The sequence below is a fragment of the Sinocyclocheilus grahami genome, unplaced genomic scaffold (genome assembly GCF_001515645.1).
Source record: "Sinocyclocheilus grahami isolate Dianchi unplaced genomic scaffold, SAMN03320097.WGS_v1.1 scaffold1159.1, whole genome shotgun sequence".
In the NCBI taxonomy this organism is placed as follows: Eukaryota; Metazoa; Chordata; class Actinopteri; order Cypriniformes; family Cyprinidae; genus Sinocyclocheilus; species Sinocyclocheilus grahami.
In genome coordinates, this window is record NW_015506338.1 from 195,349 (window position 1) to 207,848 (window position 12,500).

The 12,500-nt window shown below is 41.9% G+C and overlaps 1 protein-coding gene across 1 annotated transcript in view; it reads right to left on the bottom strand.

Moving 5' to 3' along the window:
• Nucleotides 1-11,760, bottom strand: part of LOC107567437 (sodium-dependent phosphate transporter 1-B-like) — a 32,998-nt gene extending 21,238 nt beyond the window's left edge. The window contains exons 1-7 of the mRNA XM_016253112.1: nucleotides 11,481-11,760; nucleotides 7,022-7,762; nucleotides 6,777-6,917; nucleotides 6,577-6,662; nucleotides 6,367-6,463; nucleotides 765-989; nucleotides 122-671 (exon numbers count right to left, since the gene is read on the bottom strand). Of these exons, the coding sequence (XP_016108598.1) occupies nucleotides 122-671; nucleotides 765-989; nucleotides 6,367-6,463; nucleotides 6,577-6,662; nucleotides 6,777-6,917; nucleotides 7,022-7,364 (1,442 nt within the window). The 5' untranslated portion in view covers nucleotides 7,365-7,762; nucleotides 11,481-11,760. The remainder of the gene's footprint in view (nucleotides 1-121; nucleotides 672-764; nucleotides 990-6,366; nucleotides 6,464-6,576; nucleotides 6,663-6,776; nucleotides 6,918-7,021; nucleotides 7,763-11,480) is intronic.
• Between the last annotated feature and the right edge of the window lie 740 nt (nucleotides 11,761-12,500).

Genomic DNA, 12,500 nt, shown 5'->3' on the forward strand with positions numbered 1-12,500 from the left:
GCAACCAGGGGACCAATTGCGTTACTGAAAACAAAAGATAAGTTAAATTGCTTGAAGTGCTTAAGATTATAAAGCATTCTTAAATCTTTTTTGAGCACTGTGCAGTACAATGCTGCATTACCTGACATCATTTCCTCCGTGAGCAAAGGAGCCAAAGCAGGCAGTGAGAATTTGAAGGAACTGGAAGAGCATTGACACTTCAGGTCTGTCAGCATCGGCTCTATCCTCGTCCAAAGAACTACGGCTGCTCCCAGCATCATCATCGGCAATCTCCAAAGCAACCTCACCATCACCGAGACCTTCAGGTGCACCATTCTCCGCCACTGCGTTGCAGTAACTCGTGTAGCTGTCCATGCGGATGCGCTTCCTCTCATGAGCACTGGCATTTTCCTTGTCTCCATCTTCAGAACCACGGAAGTCAGCTTCTTTGGGCTTGAAGTCTCCGTGCATACCGATGATGGCCATGGTGTAGGAGGTGTAGCTGTTGTTGCGGCGGATGGGCCGGTCGCCACCCTCCCCCATGCAGTCTCCCACTTTTGCCAGATGGAGTTTGTGCAGCAGGTCCTTGTAGAGGCCGGAGTCCTTGTGAACTGTGTGGTACTGAGAGTAACCATTGCTAGGAATGTGAGTGGGGCCGGTGGTGAAATGAGCATGGGCAGTCTTCGGAGCTGCTAGAAACAGAATCAAGTTACATGATCGATCTTCGACAAAAACAGTAAACGTACGTCATGATTGACATGGCACGCGAGGCCCTACAGACTCACCACTGCCCGTCTCTGACTCTTTGCAGTCCTTCTGATCTGCGTCATCTGAATCTCCAATGTCAAAGGTGACCCTGCGCTCCTCAGAAAGAGGAGGGGCCGAGGGGGTGATAGAGGGCATGGCACTGGACTCCTCAGGGACAGGTTTCAGGATGGGACTGTGAGCTTCATGCAGCTCCCTCTTCTCCATCAGAGGGCTCTCAGTGGGACTGGAAGACTTTACTTCACCTGTATATCAAATAAGATAGATGGTCAGCTCCAAACTTGCTAGCAAATATAAAAAAGGTAACAGACGAGTACCTTAAATTTGCACAGATAACGCAGAAATAAACATCCATTTAATTAATTTATATTATAATACAGGGGCTTTCAATCTTTTAGTTGCCACAGACCTCCCAAATATGATCATCCTCATATACTGAATGAACACAAAATATTTAGAAAAGACTGTTTTCATTACATTTTTCTACTCACTATTTTTGTATTCATTAATTAACGTCTTATTTATATACTTTTATCCATCTGAATTCAATTTTATTGTTTTGTTTTTTCTCATACGTCATCAGCCCGGAGCTGCTTCTATGTACAACTGCCCAAGCTAGATTAAAGTGATTATTACGTTTTGAATATGGATATTTTTCTTACAAAAACACATCTATTTGCTACAGGAGGCCTTTGTTCACCCCCCGGAGCCGTGTGAGAGACTTTTTTAATGTATGGGCGCTTTTTATTTAACTTCTTTTGGACTGATGCATGCAACACCCGCTGAGTGGCATTAAACGGCTTGAAAGATCAAAGACAATTTTTTTAATATAACTCCCCGACTGGATTCGTCTGAAAGAAGAAAGTCATACACCTAGCATGACTTGAGGGTGATTAATTCATGGGCTAATTGAAAATTTTACTTCCCCGTCAACACCTCAGCTGGACCACGGCTATTCCAGTTCACTAGCCAAAGACCAATTATTGGATCACTCTGACCCAATTAGGCTGTCAGTGCACAGCCAGACTATACAGCTTTAGATAAAGACTAGATGACTTGGTTTGTTTGTGTTAAAGAATGGTATTACAACAAACAGACCATCCTAACCTAAAGCTGGTATTTCTTGAAAGTGCATTTTGTTCAAATATTTTGTGTGTTTTTGTCCGAACATATGCTTGCCATTAAAATTCAGTTACCGTGAACTGTAACTGAGATAAGGTTGTTAAAATACTTTTTACTACATTTCACAACTAACCAAATAAACCCAGTACTTTTGCATGGCATGTGCAAGGATACAGGAAAATGATAATTTATCTGCTCCAGCCATGAAACAATGGCGGACTGATGACCGCTCACTCAGGGCGGGTCTGAGGTAAGACACCAGTCCAGTCTGTGCTGAAACGCTACGGTCAATCAAACTATCGTGGGAGGGGCCTGTCTGTGTGACATCACACAGACAGGCATCTGAGATCGGCTCGATTTGAGGAAGGTGAAAACATTTAACCAGATTAAAAAAAAAACACTGGGTGAATTTTTATCATTATAGGGTGGTTGTGTACACACACTGCCAACACACATTTCAGTTCAAACAACTTGTAAAAGTGCATGTAGCATCCTATGACCCCTTTAAAAGGCTTTTGCGGCAAGATATCCCCCCCACCTCTTTGGGAGGATGGGTGGGGGGAAAAAAATGTTACCACTCCTATAGCAAGGTTGAGCCAAAACTGCGGTGTTAGCTGCGGTGATGAAGAATGCATGCTGCATGCTCAAGGAAGAGTGCTGGCTGAGCAAGTCGGCCATTTACGTATTCCCCACAGGGTCCAAAACCACAGACAGACAAAAAAAGAAATGCCTCAATATAGGTTCACAAGACCAAAAAGGGGGTGAAAAAAAAAGGTACTAGAAATATTCAGAGTAAGACTTTGTCCAAATGAAACTGAAAAAATATGGCCTTATTAGAGTAGGGCTGTGAAAAATAAACAGAGGTTGAGAGATAAGAGGACAGGGAGCAGTCGGGCATAAACTCCCGTGCCTTGCCACATGCATGCACTACTGCAGGGAATGCTGTGCCGCTGCGTGCTTTGGTTATGCAACTTTAGTTCAATCTCAGGAGACAAGACACAAGGAGCACCACACTCTTTGAATAGAGCACTGAGGTATGTGAGGAACAGCTGAACTTTCCCCAACACCCAAATGACTTGGCAGCATCTAAAGGGACTGAACAGGTGTGGCCAGAGGAGGTGAGGGGGTGAATGACGGAAATAAGAGAAAGGCCAACGAATAGGGCCCAGTTATCAAGTCTGGCAGTCTGGCATGGTTCCTGCTCATGGTGTGAAAATGCAGCCCTGTGCATGCGAGTTAGGCAGGGAATGCATTCATGCTCACATCAACGTAGTCTGACAAACACTCCCCCACAAAAGGGGGAGCAGCCAGACCACAATCATGCAGTGGGATGAATGAATGGAAGTGGCTTCATTTCCTGCTTCACCTCGCAATAAAATGTGCTATCCCATGGCCTTTATTACACAATAACACGAGTTGTTTTTCCAGACACGTTCAGCACTATACCTCATCCTGGTTACGGGATGATGGTTTATGAGTCATTGAGGGCCGGGCACTGGTGTTTATGCCAATTATGTCATTTGTGGTCTTTGACTGCCTCGTGTCTGTTCCAAAAGTTCCAAGCATTTTTTTGATAATTAACTGACATCATGAAATAAACTTTTATGGTGTCATAAAATTCTACCTTTGTAGCACCACCAGAATGTTGTTTGGTGTCTGTTGAGACACTCAGTTTTTTGACCCCTGCTACCAATATTAGCACCCACAAATGATTCGGTGTTTTAAATAAAATTTTCTTTTTGACACTGTAAACTGTTTTGAGTCCTGCTGAATAAGTCTGGCCAAATATAAAAACATTCAATTTCAAATCCACAAGTCTGTTATTGCTGCCTTTCGTGTTTGCTTTATATCCCCAGGGAAACCAAAACACCCCACTGTCTGTTTTTCCAAAGGGGAAGCAGACCGGAAAACAAACACTGAAGTACTGGGGGCAGGAGGGTGTAGCCAATCATCATGTTCCTTATTCTTAAATTAGGAATATGAGTAATACAAGTTAAGGCTGGAATACACTATACGACTTTTAAAAATCAGAACAGATTTTAAAACTCTAGGCATCAGACACTTGATGTATCAAATGGTTACAGAAAAATTAAGCATAATACAGTAACTGGGGTTCACGCACTACCATTCTATCAAAACGTCATGAAAGCAATAAACTAATGCAGAAACATGTGCCTCGTTGCTAGGAGACGCACGACAAATGAAAACAACGCATTCTAAAATCGGCTTAAAATGTTAAACAAGTTTGATCTCCTCTGACTGGATAGAATCACAGTCTGAAGTCTGTGCCCATCATGCAGCAGAGTTTTTTTGGGGGAAATATGGCAACTGTCCCTGCCTAAAATCTGCAGACTAGCTCTGACTTTTGGCAACTTGTATAAACTTTCAGAAAAAAAATCTGGGAAAAAAAAGTCATGTTGTTTATTAAGAGAAGTTATTTTAAAAACTAGTTGACTAACTAAACAGAGTAGAGAGGAGAACTAACAAATAATTGTTTGCCTACTCAGATCTCAAATGCTGAGGGCTGCTGGCATTAAAAACAGAAAGAGGGCTTGTGTGTCATCTGTATTTTGCATGGGGAGAACTTTCCAGGCACTGTGGTTGCTGAATGACCATATGTCTGTGTGCTGAAACTGGGAGCAGGGGTGGGTTATAGCACATGATTAACAAAGTGTTGAGAGGCACCATGTTTGGGAAATGGAGTTATTAGAAATGGATCCCCGAAATGATGTGCGTATCACGCTTATATATATCACAGGCCACAGTAGTTTGAATGGATTCAACTTTTTGTACAGTATGTGAGTTGGAGTGTGTTGTCACCATCATACTGCATAAATGGTTAAAACCAGAAAAACAAGGTGTTCCAAGTACCAGCGCAAACACTCCGCTTCAAGGAAACTCGACCTAGTTACATACTGTCTGAAATTTTACAGGGCATGTGTGTCTGTGTTCAGCTCTCTTTAGGAGACAAAGGAGGTCGATCAACAATTCATGACATGCCACATGCCTCAACCCCCCCTGGTGAGTGCTGGTATTGTCCGGTCCTGTCCTGTCCTGGGAGATGCTCTGGATTAAATGAACCTGAGTGAACTGCCTTAAACAGGCTGAGAGTGGGAGGAGTGAAGGGACTGTGTCTGGTGATGCGGTTCCTTTAAAGCTAATCCAACAGCAGATGACATGACGATGTCACTAAGTGAGGCCAAAGATCAGGATAAGCTTATGTTAAGATGTTTCTACTATGACTAACTACATTAACCTGAATTGGTGTGGGAACTTGAGAGGATACATGTCTTTGACCTGGTGCGCTCAAACAACTTACATGACGTGTGTGTCAGCTGATGAATTTGGCTGAAGAGAAAACTCATTCTGATTGATTCAGAGTCCTGAAGTGACACTGGAATGATTAAATGGGCTCTAGAGGACAGCCTTTTAATTTTGAGAGGCTATTAATCTTTAAGGTCATTAGAAATTGTGCTCAGTGTGTCAGATGAAAACCACTACACATTATCTGAATGGACTAAGCATTTAGCATTAATAAGTCAAAAGGTTTTTTTAACAATTAAACTTAATCTTTATTACTTAACTTTAATTTAAGTACTTAACTTAAGGACTTTATTTAAAAACATACTGACTTCCCATAACTAACTTACATAACTATAGACCAGGGGTGGTGAACGTCAGTCCTGGAGAGCCGCAGCCCTGCAGAGTTTTGCTTCAACCCTAATCAAACACACCTGAACAAGCTAATCAAGGTCTGAAGGGTTACTAGGAAGCTATAGGCAGGTGAGTTTTTATTAGGGTTGGAGCGGAGCTCTGCAGGACTGCGGCTCACCAGGACCAGAGTTTGCCACCCCTGCTATAGACTGTCCAAATAATAATAATAATAAAAACTTTCTCTGAAGCATTACATAGTGCATTAGGATGTCTAAGGCCAACGGTATGCGTGTTGCTATGTGAATGCGTGTATGCTGCACCTTGCTGTGCCTATGCAAAGCGCACCCGCCTGGGAGTGCATGCGTGTACACACTCAGAGGGTGCATATTGCGTCATACTCTGGCCTGAAGCCTTCATTTAACGGCCCAGGCCAGTTGAGTTCTTGAATTGTTGAGCCCTGTGGGTAAGAGAAAACAAAAAGGAGCAAAGGTTGCTCATTTAATAGGGTTTCAAATTCAAAAGGCAAAAGTATTGAGAGCTCAACAGTTAACGGCACTTAAAAATGTGGTGCTTTCTCTACTGTGGCTGACGTTTTTTTTTTTGATGGACATGAATTCTTTATTCCACTGTTTTTTTCTCTCCTATGATGGAGAAGGAAAAAACACTGACTGAGATCATGAATACAGGCACCACATGTCCACGTCATGAGTGCTCCACTGAGTTCTCCAGAGCCCACTGGTTAAACACTGCTTTGCCTTATGCACTGTAAACACAGTCTGGCAGAGTCTGGGCATCTGGTTAGGGTGTTAATGGACATGCAAAAGGCAGACATAGAGCGATACTCACTCGGTGCTCCAGTAAACATAATGGAGAACAGGTTGATTCCCATTGTAACAGCGTAGAAGAAAGGCAGGGCCCTCAGACCATTGGGCACTGGATCTTTCTGCAAAGGACAAAGTACACTCTTAGCCAACACCCAGCTTTGGCATGACCTTATAATATTCTTCTTCTACATTCACAGAAAACTGAGTTTAAAGATAAGATCATTTTATTTACCTTTTGCAGGATGAACTTGCGAACAAAGTAGAAAAGAATGGCAGACATTATGCCAGAGAGGACAGGTGAGAGGAACCAAGAAGCAACTGTAAGTGAACAAAGACACGTTAGGAAACAAACATCTCCAGTTTCTTGACTACCAAAATAATCATACAAGTGCAACTACAAATGGATCGTTCTTGTGAATGCAGCTGACTCACCAATTCTAAGAAGCTCCAGCCATTTGACGCCCTGCTGACCTTTGGCGACCAGTGAAAAACCAATGGTAGCTCCCACAATGCAATGGGTCCCAGAAATAGGAAGCTTCAGAAAAGAAGCAAACAACTGCCAAACAGCAGAGCCTGAAGGCCAGTGAAAACGAAAAACTTAGAGAAACCTAAATTTTTCATATAAAAAAAATCATTAATATATAACAAACAAGTAGTAAGCTTCATAAACTACTCACCAAACATAGCGCTGACTGATCCAGCCATCAACACGTGCTCCGTGCCGTTGTACATGGTCACGTCGATTATGCCATTGCGGATGGTCTCGCTGACCTTGGCTCCAAGCAGCACAGAGCCCAGTGTCTCAAAGACAGTAGCAAGAATACAGGCCTGCTTAAGGGTAACTACACCTGAACCCACTGCCGTACCAAACGAGTTGGCAACGTCATTAGCACCCACCGAAAAGGCGAGGATAAATGCTATGATGAAGCCTACGACTAGGAGCCATAGATAATCTGTCAGAGCCCCTTGAGTGGCAAGGGTGGTCAAAATCGTTACTGTGGCCAGAGTTGTCGACACCATTGTGCGTATATGGTTTTCAAGTTATATGGGGGGGGGGGACTTCACAATCTTACAGGGAAGAGAACCAAATATGTATAAATAATTTAAGCAGCAGCACACTGGATATTTTAATCCCCAGAAAATTGAGGTACTCAATGTTTCTAAATCAGTTTTCTGCCTCAGACCTACCTTCACCCCTTCGCTAAACCAGCAAATCAAAGCAATCCAGACACCAGAGAGAATCTGCACTGCTCTGCTCTAAACTGATGTGTAACGTTAAGGGAGAGGGTGGAGTGAGGGCCTATTGCTATCCTCTGAATAGACTAGATCTGTTACAGTTTGCTTTGGCTTGGGCAATTAGGCAGACAGAGCGGACATCCATTGTGCAACAGACACGGTGGGTGAATGGTAGCTCATTCCTGGGGGGAAAAAAAAAAAGAGAGGAGAAAGTGGGAAGGTTCCCATGTTATGCAACAATTTCACTGCAGAGGGGCCAGAACTTGGACATAAGTCTATTGGCGCTTTTCCACTGCGTGGTACGACTCGGCTCGGCACGGTTTCCGTTTCCACAGCAGTTCAGTACCGCTTTAGAGCGGCCGGGATTATTCACATGTCATTATAGTTGCGCCGCCTTTATTGCCGCGACTCCTGAAAACCTTTTTCATTCTGCGTCACCCCATCAAGCTCTCACTGGATCTGCTCCTCTGCCATCAACGAGAGGAACGTCTGTACTTCCTCAAACAACGAAACAGCCACTTTTTGGTTGTTAAAGGGGTCCTATTATGCTTTTTCCCTTTTTTAATTTTAGTCAGCGTGTAGTGCGTTTGGGCATTAAAAAAAAAAAAGTCCACACACAAAGTCCACTCCAAAGGGAGATATTTCGGGTTTTTTTTAATCCCTTTTCAAGAACTACAACGAACGTCTCGTTTGGACTACAGCATTTGTTTTCCAGGCTTTGTGATATCACAAAGTGGCTCAATGGAATATCATTACAAAGAATTCCCGCCTACAGAAATTCGAATGGCTGGGGGGGGGGGAGGGGCGAGGTCGTGCTTAGAACGCTTGGTTGAGTGAGTGCATCAGACGAGACGACGAAGAAGAAGTGCTGCTGCAGAGTTAGAGCATCAGAGAAAACGAAGAGGAGCTGCTGTGCTGTAGCCTCAAATTTTCGGCATGTCTAGAAAAATTCTTACAAGTGTAACACGACGTATCTGGCCGTATCATTTTGTTTTTCGGAAGGTGGACCTTCATCAAAGCCGGAACTAATCGAGCCATTTGTGCCAGGATGGGGAGAAAGGTATTTTAATCATGTAAAATATGTGAAAAATAATGCATTTTTCGAACCACCAAGCAAGAGAGCATGTTCTAGTACACCCCCGAAACAAAATCAAGACACGCGACGTTTCTGGCCGTATCATTTTGTTTTTCGGAAGGTGGACCTTCATCAAAGCCGGAACTAATCGAGCCATTTGTGCCAGGATGGGGAGAAAGGTATTTTAATCATGTAAAATATGTGAAAAATAATGCATTTTTCGAACCACCAAGCAAGAGAGCATGTTCTAGTACACCCCCGAAACAAAATCAAGACTTTGTAAAAGCGCATAATAGGACCCCTTTAAGAAAAAAAACCCATCATGTGGTATAAAGGTTTTTCCATATGTAACCAGCATGATTATTACATTTCTAAAGAAGTGTTCTAATATGTTTAATGTTTATATTAATCTTTGCTCACACTTCTAGGATCCAGTCAGCCCCTTTCTGCTTCCAGAGGAAGTATGTGAAAAATAATGCATTTTTCGAACCACCAAGCAAGAGAGCATGTTCTAGTACACCCCCGAAACAAAATCAAGACTTTGTAAAAGCGCATAATAGGACCCCTTTAAAAAAAGGTGCGCTTGCTCAAAACAGTTGCGTTCGATCCTTCGCTGGCTGTGCGGATTTAAATTGAGCGATTCTGCTGTGTTTGTGTGGCAGGTAGTGACGATTCTCTCCGGCCAATCCGTGATCAGCAGAGTTTACACGTCACGTTTTGGTAACGGTATGGTTCACTTGGAACCTCAACCGAGGTGGTAGTAAAAAAAAAAGTACCGGGTACTGTACCCAGTGGAAAACAACCCAAAAGTGAGCCGTACCATGCAATGGAAAAGCACCATATTACACACTAAAGCAGTACTAGCTAGGCCTGTCACGATAACAACGTTTTGTTGTGCGACATATTGCCCCAGAAATAATTGTGATATTATTAGCGATATTATTGTCATATTAAAGACCATTTTATGCCACTGAATATATAATCATAATGTAACGGCATAATAATGCAAGAAGGCCTACACACTTCCAAATGACAACAAACTTTTAATTTTTAAGAATATTTAGATCATGAAAATTAAGTATCAAAATATAAGATACCTTAAAAAACCTGAATAAATAGTAAAACATTTTCTAACAAAATGCGCAAAGTAACAAGTACAAAAAAAGAAAAATGCACAAAACTTGGAGATATTTTCCATCTACATATTTTTTCCTGACCTTCTTTTCTTTGTGAATTGAGGGTGCACACTATTGCTGAGAAACACAATCACTACTTAACAGTCAGATGTCCATATGCACAAAGGCACAGATCCCTAAACAAGACCATATCTGCATATGAAACTTTTTTTGCAGATGCACTTTTTAAATTTAAACTAGCACCTCATGACTACACCACGTTATGTACGAGAAGGTGCAAAAGACACAGGTGCAAGTGGAATGTACAAAAAGTGGTGACATTCATTTTTAAGTAAATATAATGGGCGATATATTGCGTCACCAAAAATTATTGAGGTCATGCATATATATTGCGCGACAAGTCGATATATTGACAGGCCTAGTACTAGCAGTACTTTTTTTGCATATTGCAGAGCTGAAGGTCTCTAGAAAACTCTTTCACTGTACAAAAAAGGGGCGCATCGAGAACAGACAGAATGCATGCATGCATGATCATACAACAAAACTCTTTAAAATAACATCTATACACCATATGGCAACTGATTACGCATTAACTAAAATCGATGGCTTTTTGGTTACAATAATCAAGCCAATACGTTCAAGGTCACAATATGTAGCACTACAAAAACAGTGATCAAAGTCAATCGGGACACTTTGCTTTACAAGCCCGAGAAGGCTGCGCTTTGGTTAATATTTTAAGCTCTGTGACAACAAACAGCGACTACTATTCAAACCGTCAGCGCATCGGTGTCATGTGGCTTTCCAGTACATTCCTGCAATGCAGAATTTATTGGCAAAGAAACGCAGAAAGTAAATGATGAAATGCGGTTGACTGTCACTCTAGGGCTGTTTGAGCCAGTTCTCCCCGCTCGCGCTAGACACGCACTTCCTCGCTAACGTTAGCTTGAGGAACCAATTTACTCGAGAACAACCAGAAAAAAATTACCGCTTTAAGCAGTTACAATTCGTTGATATTAACGGAAAATAAAATCTTACACTATTTCAATATAAAAATGTTGTAGGGCTTTTTAGGTTAACAAGGCAATATCCATCTTTTCCGAGAGCGCCGGTGTTCTGATGATTTGTGCTACCCTGTCAGATTTAGCTAACGTTACCTCCCGTTAAAACAGACGGTAGCATTAACGTTACTCGATAGCGAAAAGTGCTACAAATCAGATTTTGCTTCCAGCATGATATTAATAAGGTGTGAGGCTTTATTAACATGTACACTACCCTTACAGTAGGATAAACACCGTGTTGGTAGCACAATCTGATAGGTAACGTTAGCATGGCTCGTCTGAACACCGGCTCCGCACTAACGTTACACGTGTCGTCATTCATTCACGCCCGTAACAGATTATAAACCGGAGACGTTATTCATCACAACCGCTTTATTAAAATACCAAAATAACCCCAAAAATAAATCCTTTACACATATAACAGCATGTATCCGTGACACGGTGTTGTTAAGTAACCGTAAAGAGACCTTGGCATTTTTTTCCACGTTTAAACATCGCGAGTCAGCTGACAAAGCCACGCGCTCGCGCTCAATCTAACCGTTTAAATAAGCCAAAGCAACGTCGATGAGAAAGTAAGACAAATATCACTCACTGCCAACTAGAATAACTAAAAAATATGTTTTTTACTCACCACTCAGAGAAAACCGTCGATAAATGTCGATTTAGATAACTGTAGCCCGCCCAGTTAACTTCCCGCAGCCGCTTTCCGCGGAGTAAGACAGTCAATGCTCTCGCTCTTTCCGAAGCACTAACGTCGGGTAAATGAAGTAAATGCAAAGCTTAAGACGACAAACAAGACACTGCTAGCTGTGTTAAGCTCTCGAATCAATGAAAAAATCGCAATAAACCTCTTTCAGCCGGCCCCAGATGATGAGCTCCTGCTGGTCCACGCAAGACGTATATCATCCGAGCGCGAGGGCGGGGCCTACTGCGGTGGGTAGTGACGTCAAAGGACAGACCCCGCCCTCTGGGCGTATTTGGCGATGGAAGCAACAGACTACTTAACCTTACACTTGTCGACCATTACTACTACTCTGGAACTATACAATCTGTAGAATGCCAAATCTGTAGAATCCAGACATCTACTCCAAATGTTTAAAGAATGTAATTGAGTCATTTGTTTTGGAATTTCATAATTCATTTGGTATTTATGTGAGAATTAAAATAAAATTATATATATATAAAAAAAGATTTAGAAAAAGGAGAACAGATATATATATATATATATATATATATATATATTCAGAAATGTGTTGTTCACAAATATCTAAATCTAGTCTGTTTCTTTAATACAGTCTCTTAATTATTAAAGAATGGGACAATCATTGTGTATATATAAAGATAAAACTGAATTGTTGTCCTAAACCTAAATGTTGTCTGTTAGTGATTATTAATAGTCATGTGTTGTACTGTCAGATTTCAAAGGCGTTTCTTGTTTATTTGTATCCCCTGTGACTCTAATTTTCTCCAGTTCCTCTCTTGGGTTTTCGGAAGTCACGAGATAGACTGAGATGAAACTCTGTGAAGGTGATGCTTCAATTCCTGCACGCTGTGCTAGAACTCCCCCATGTGGCCACAGAAAAAAAGTGAGCTCAATGGAGTATTTCTCCCTTCAGGAGCATAGGATTTTTGTGCTTCAGATAGGACCAGT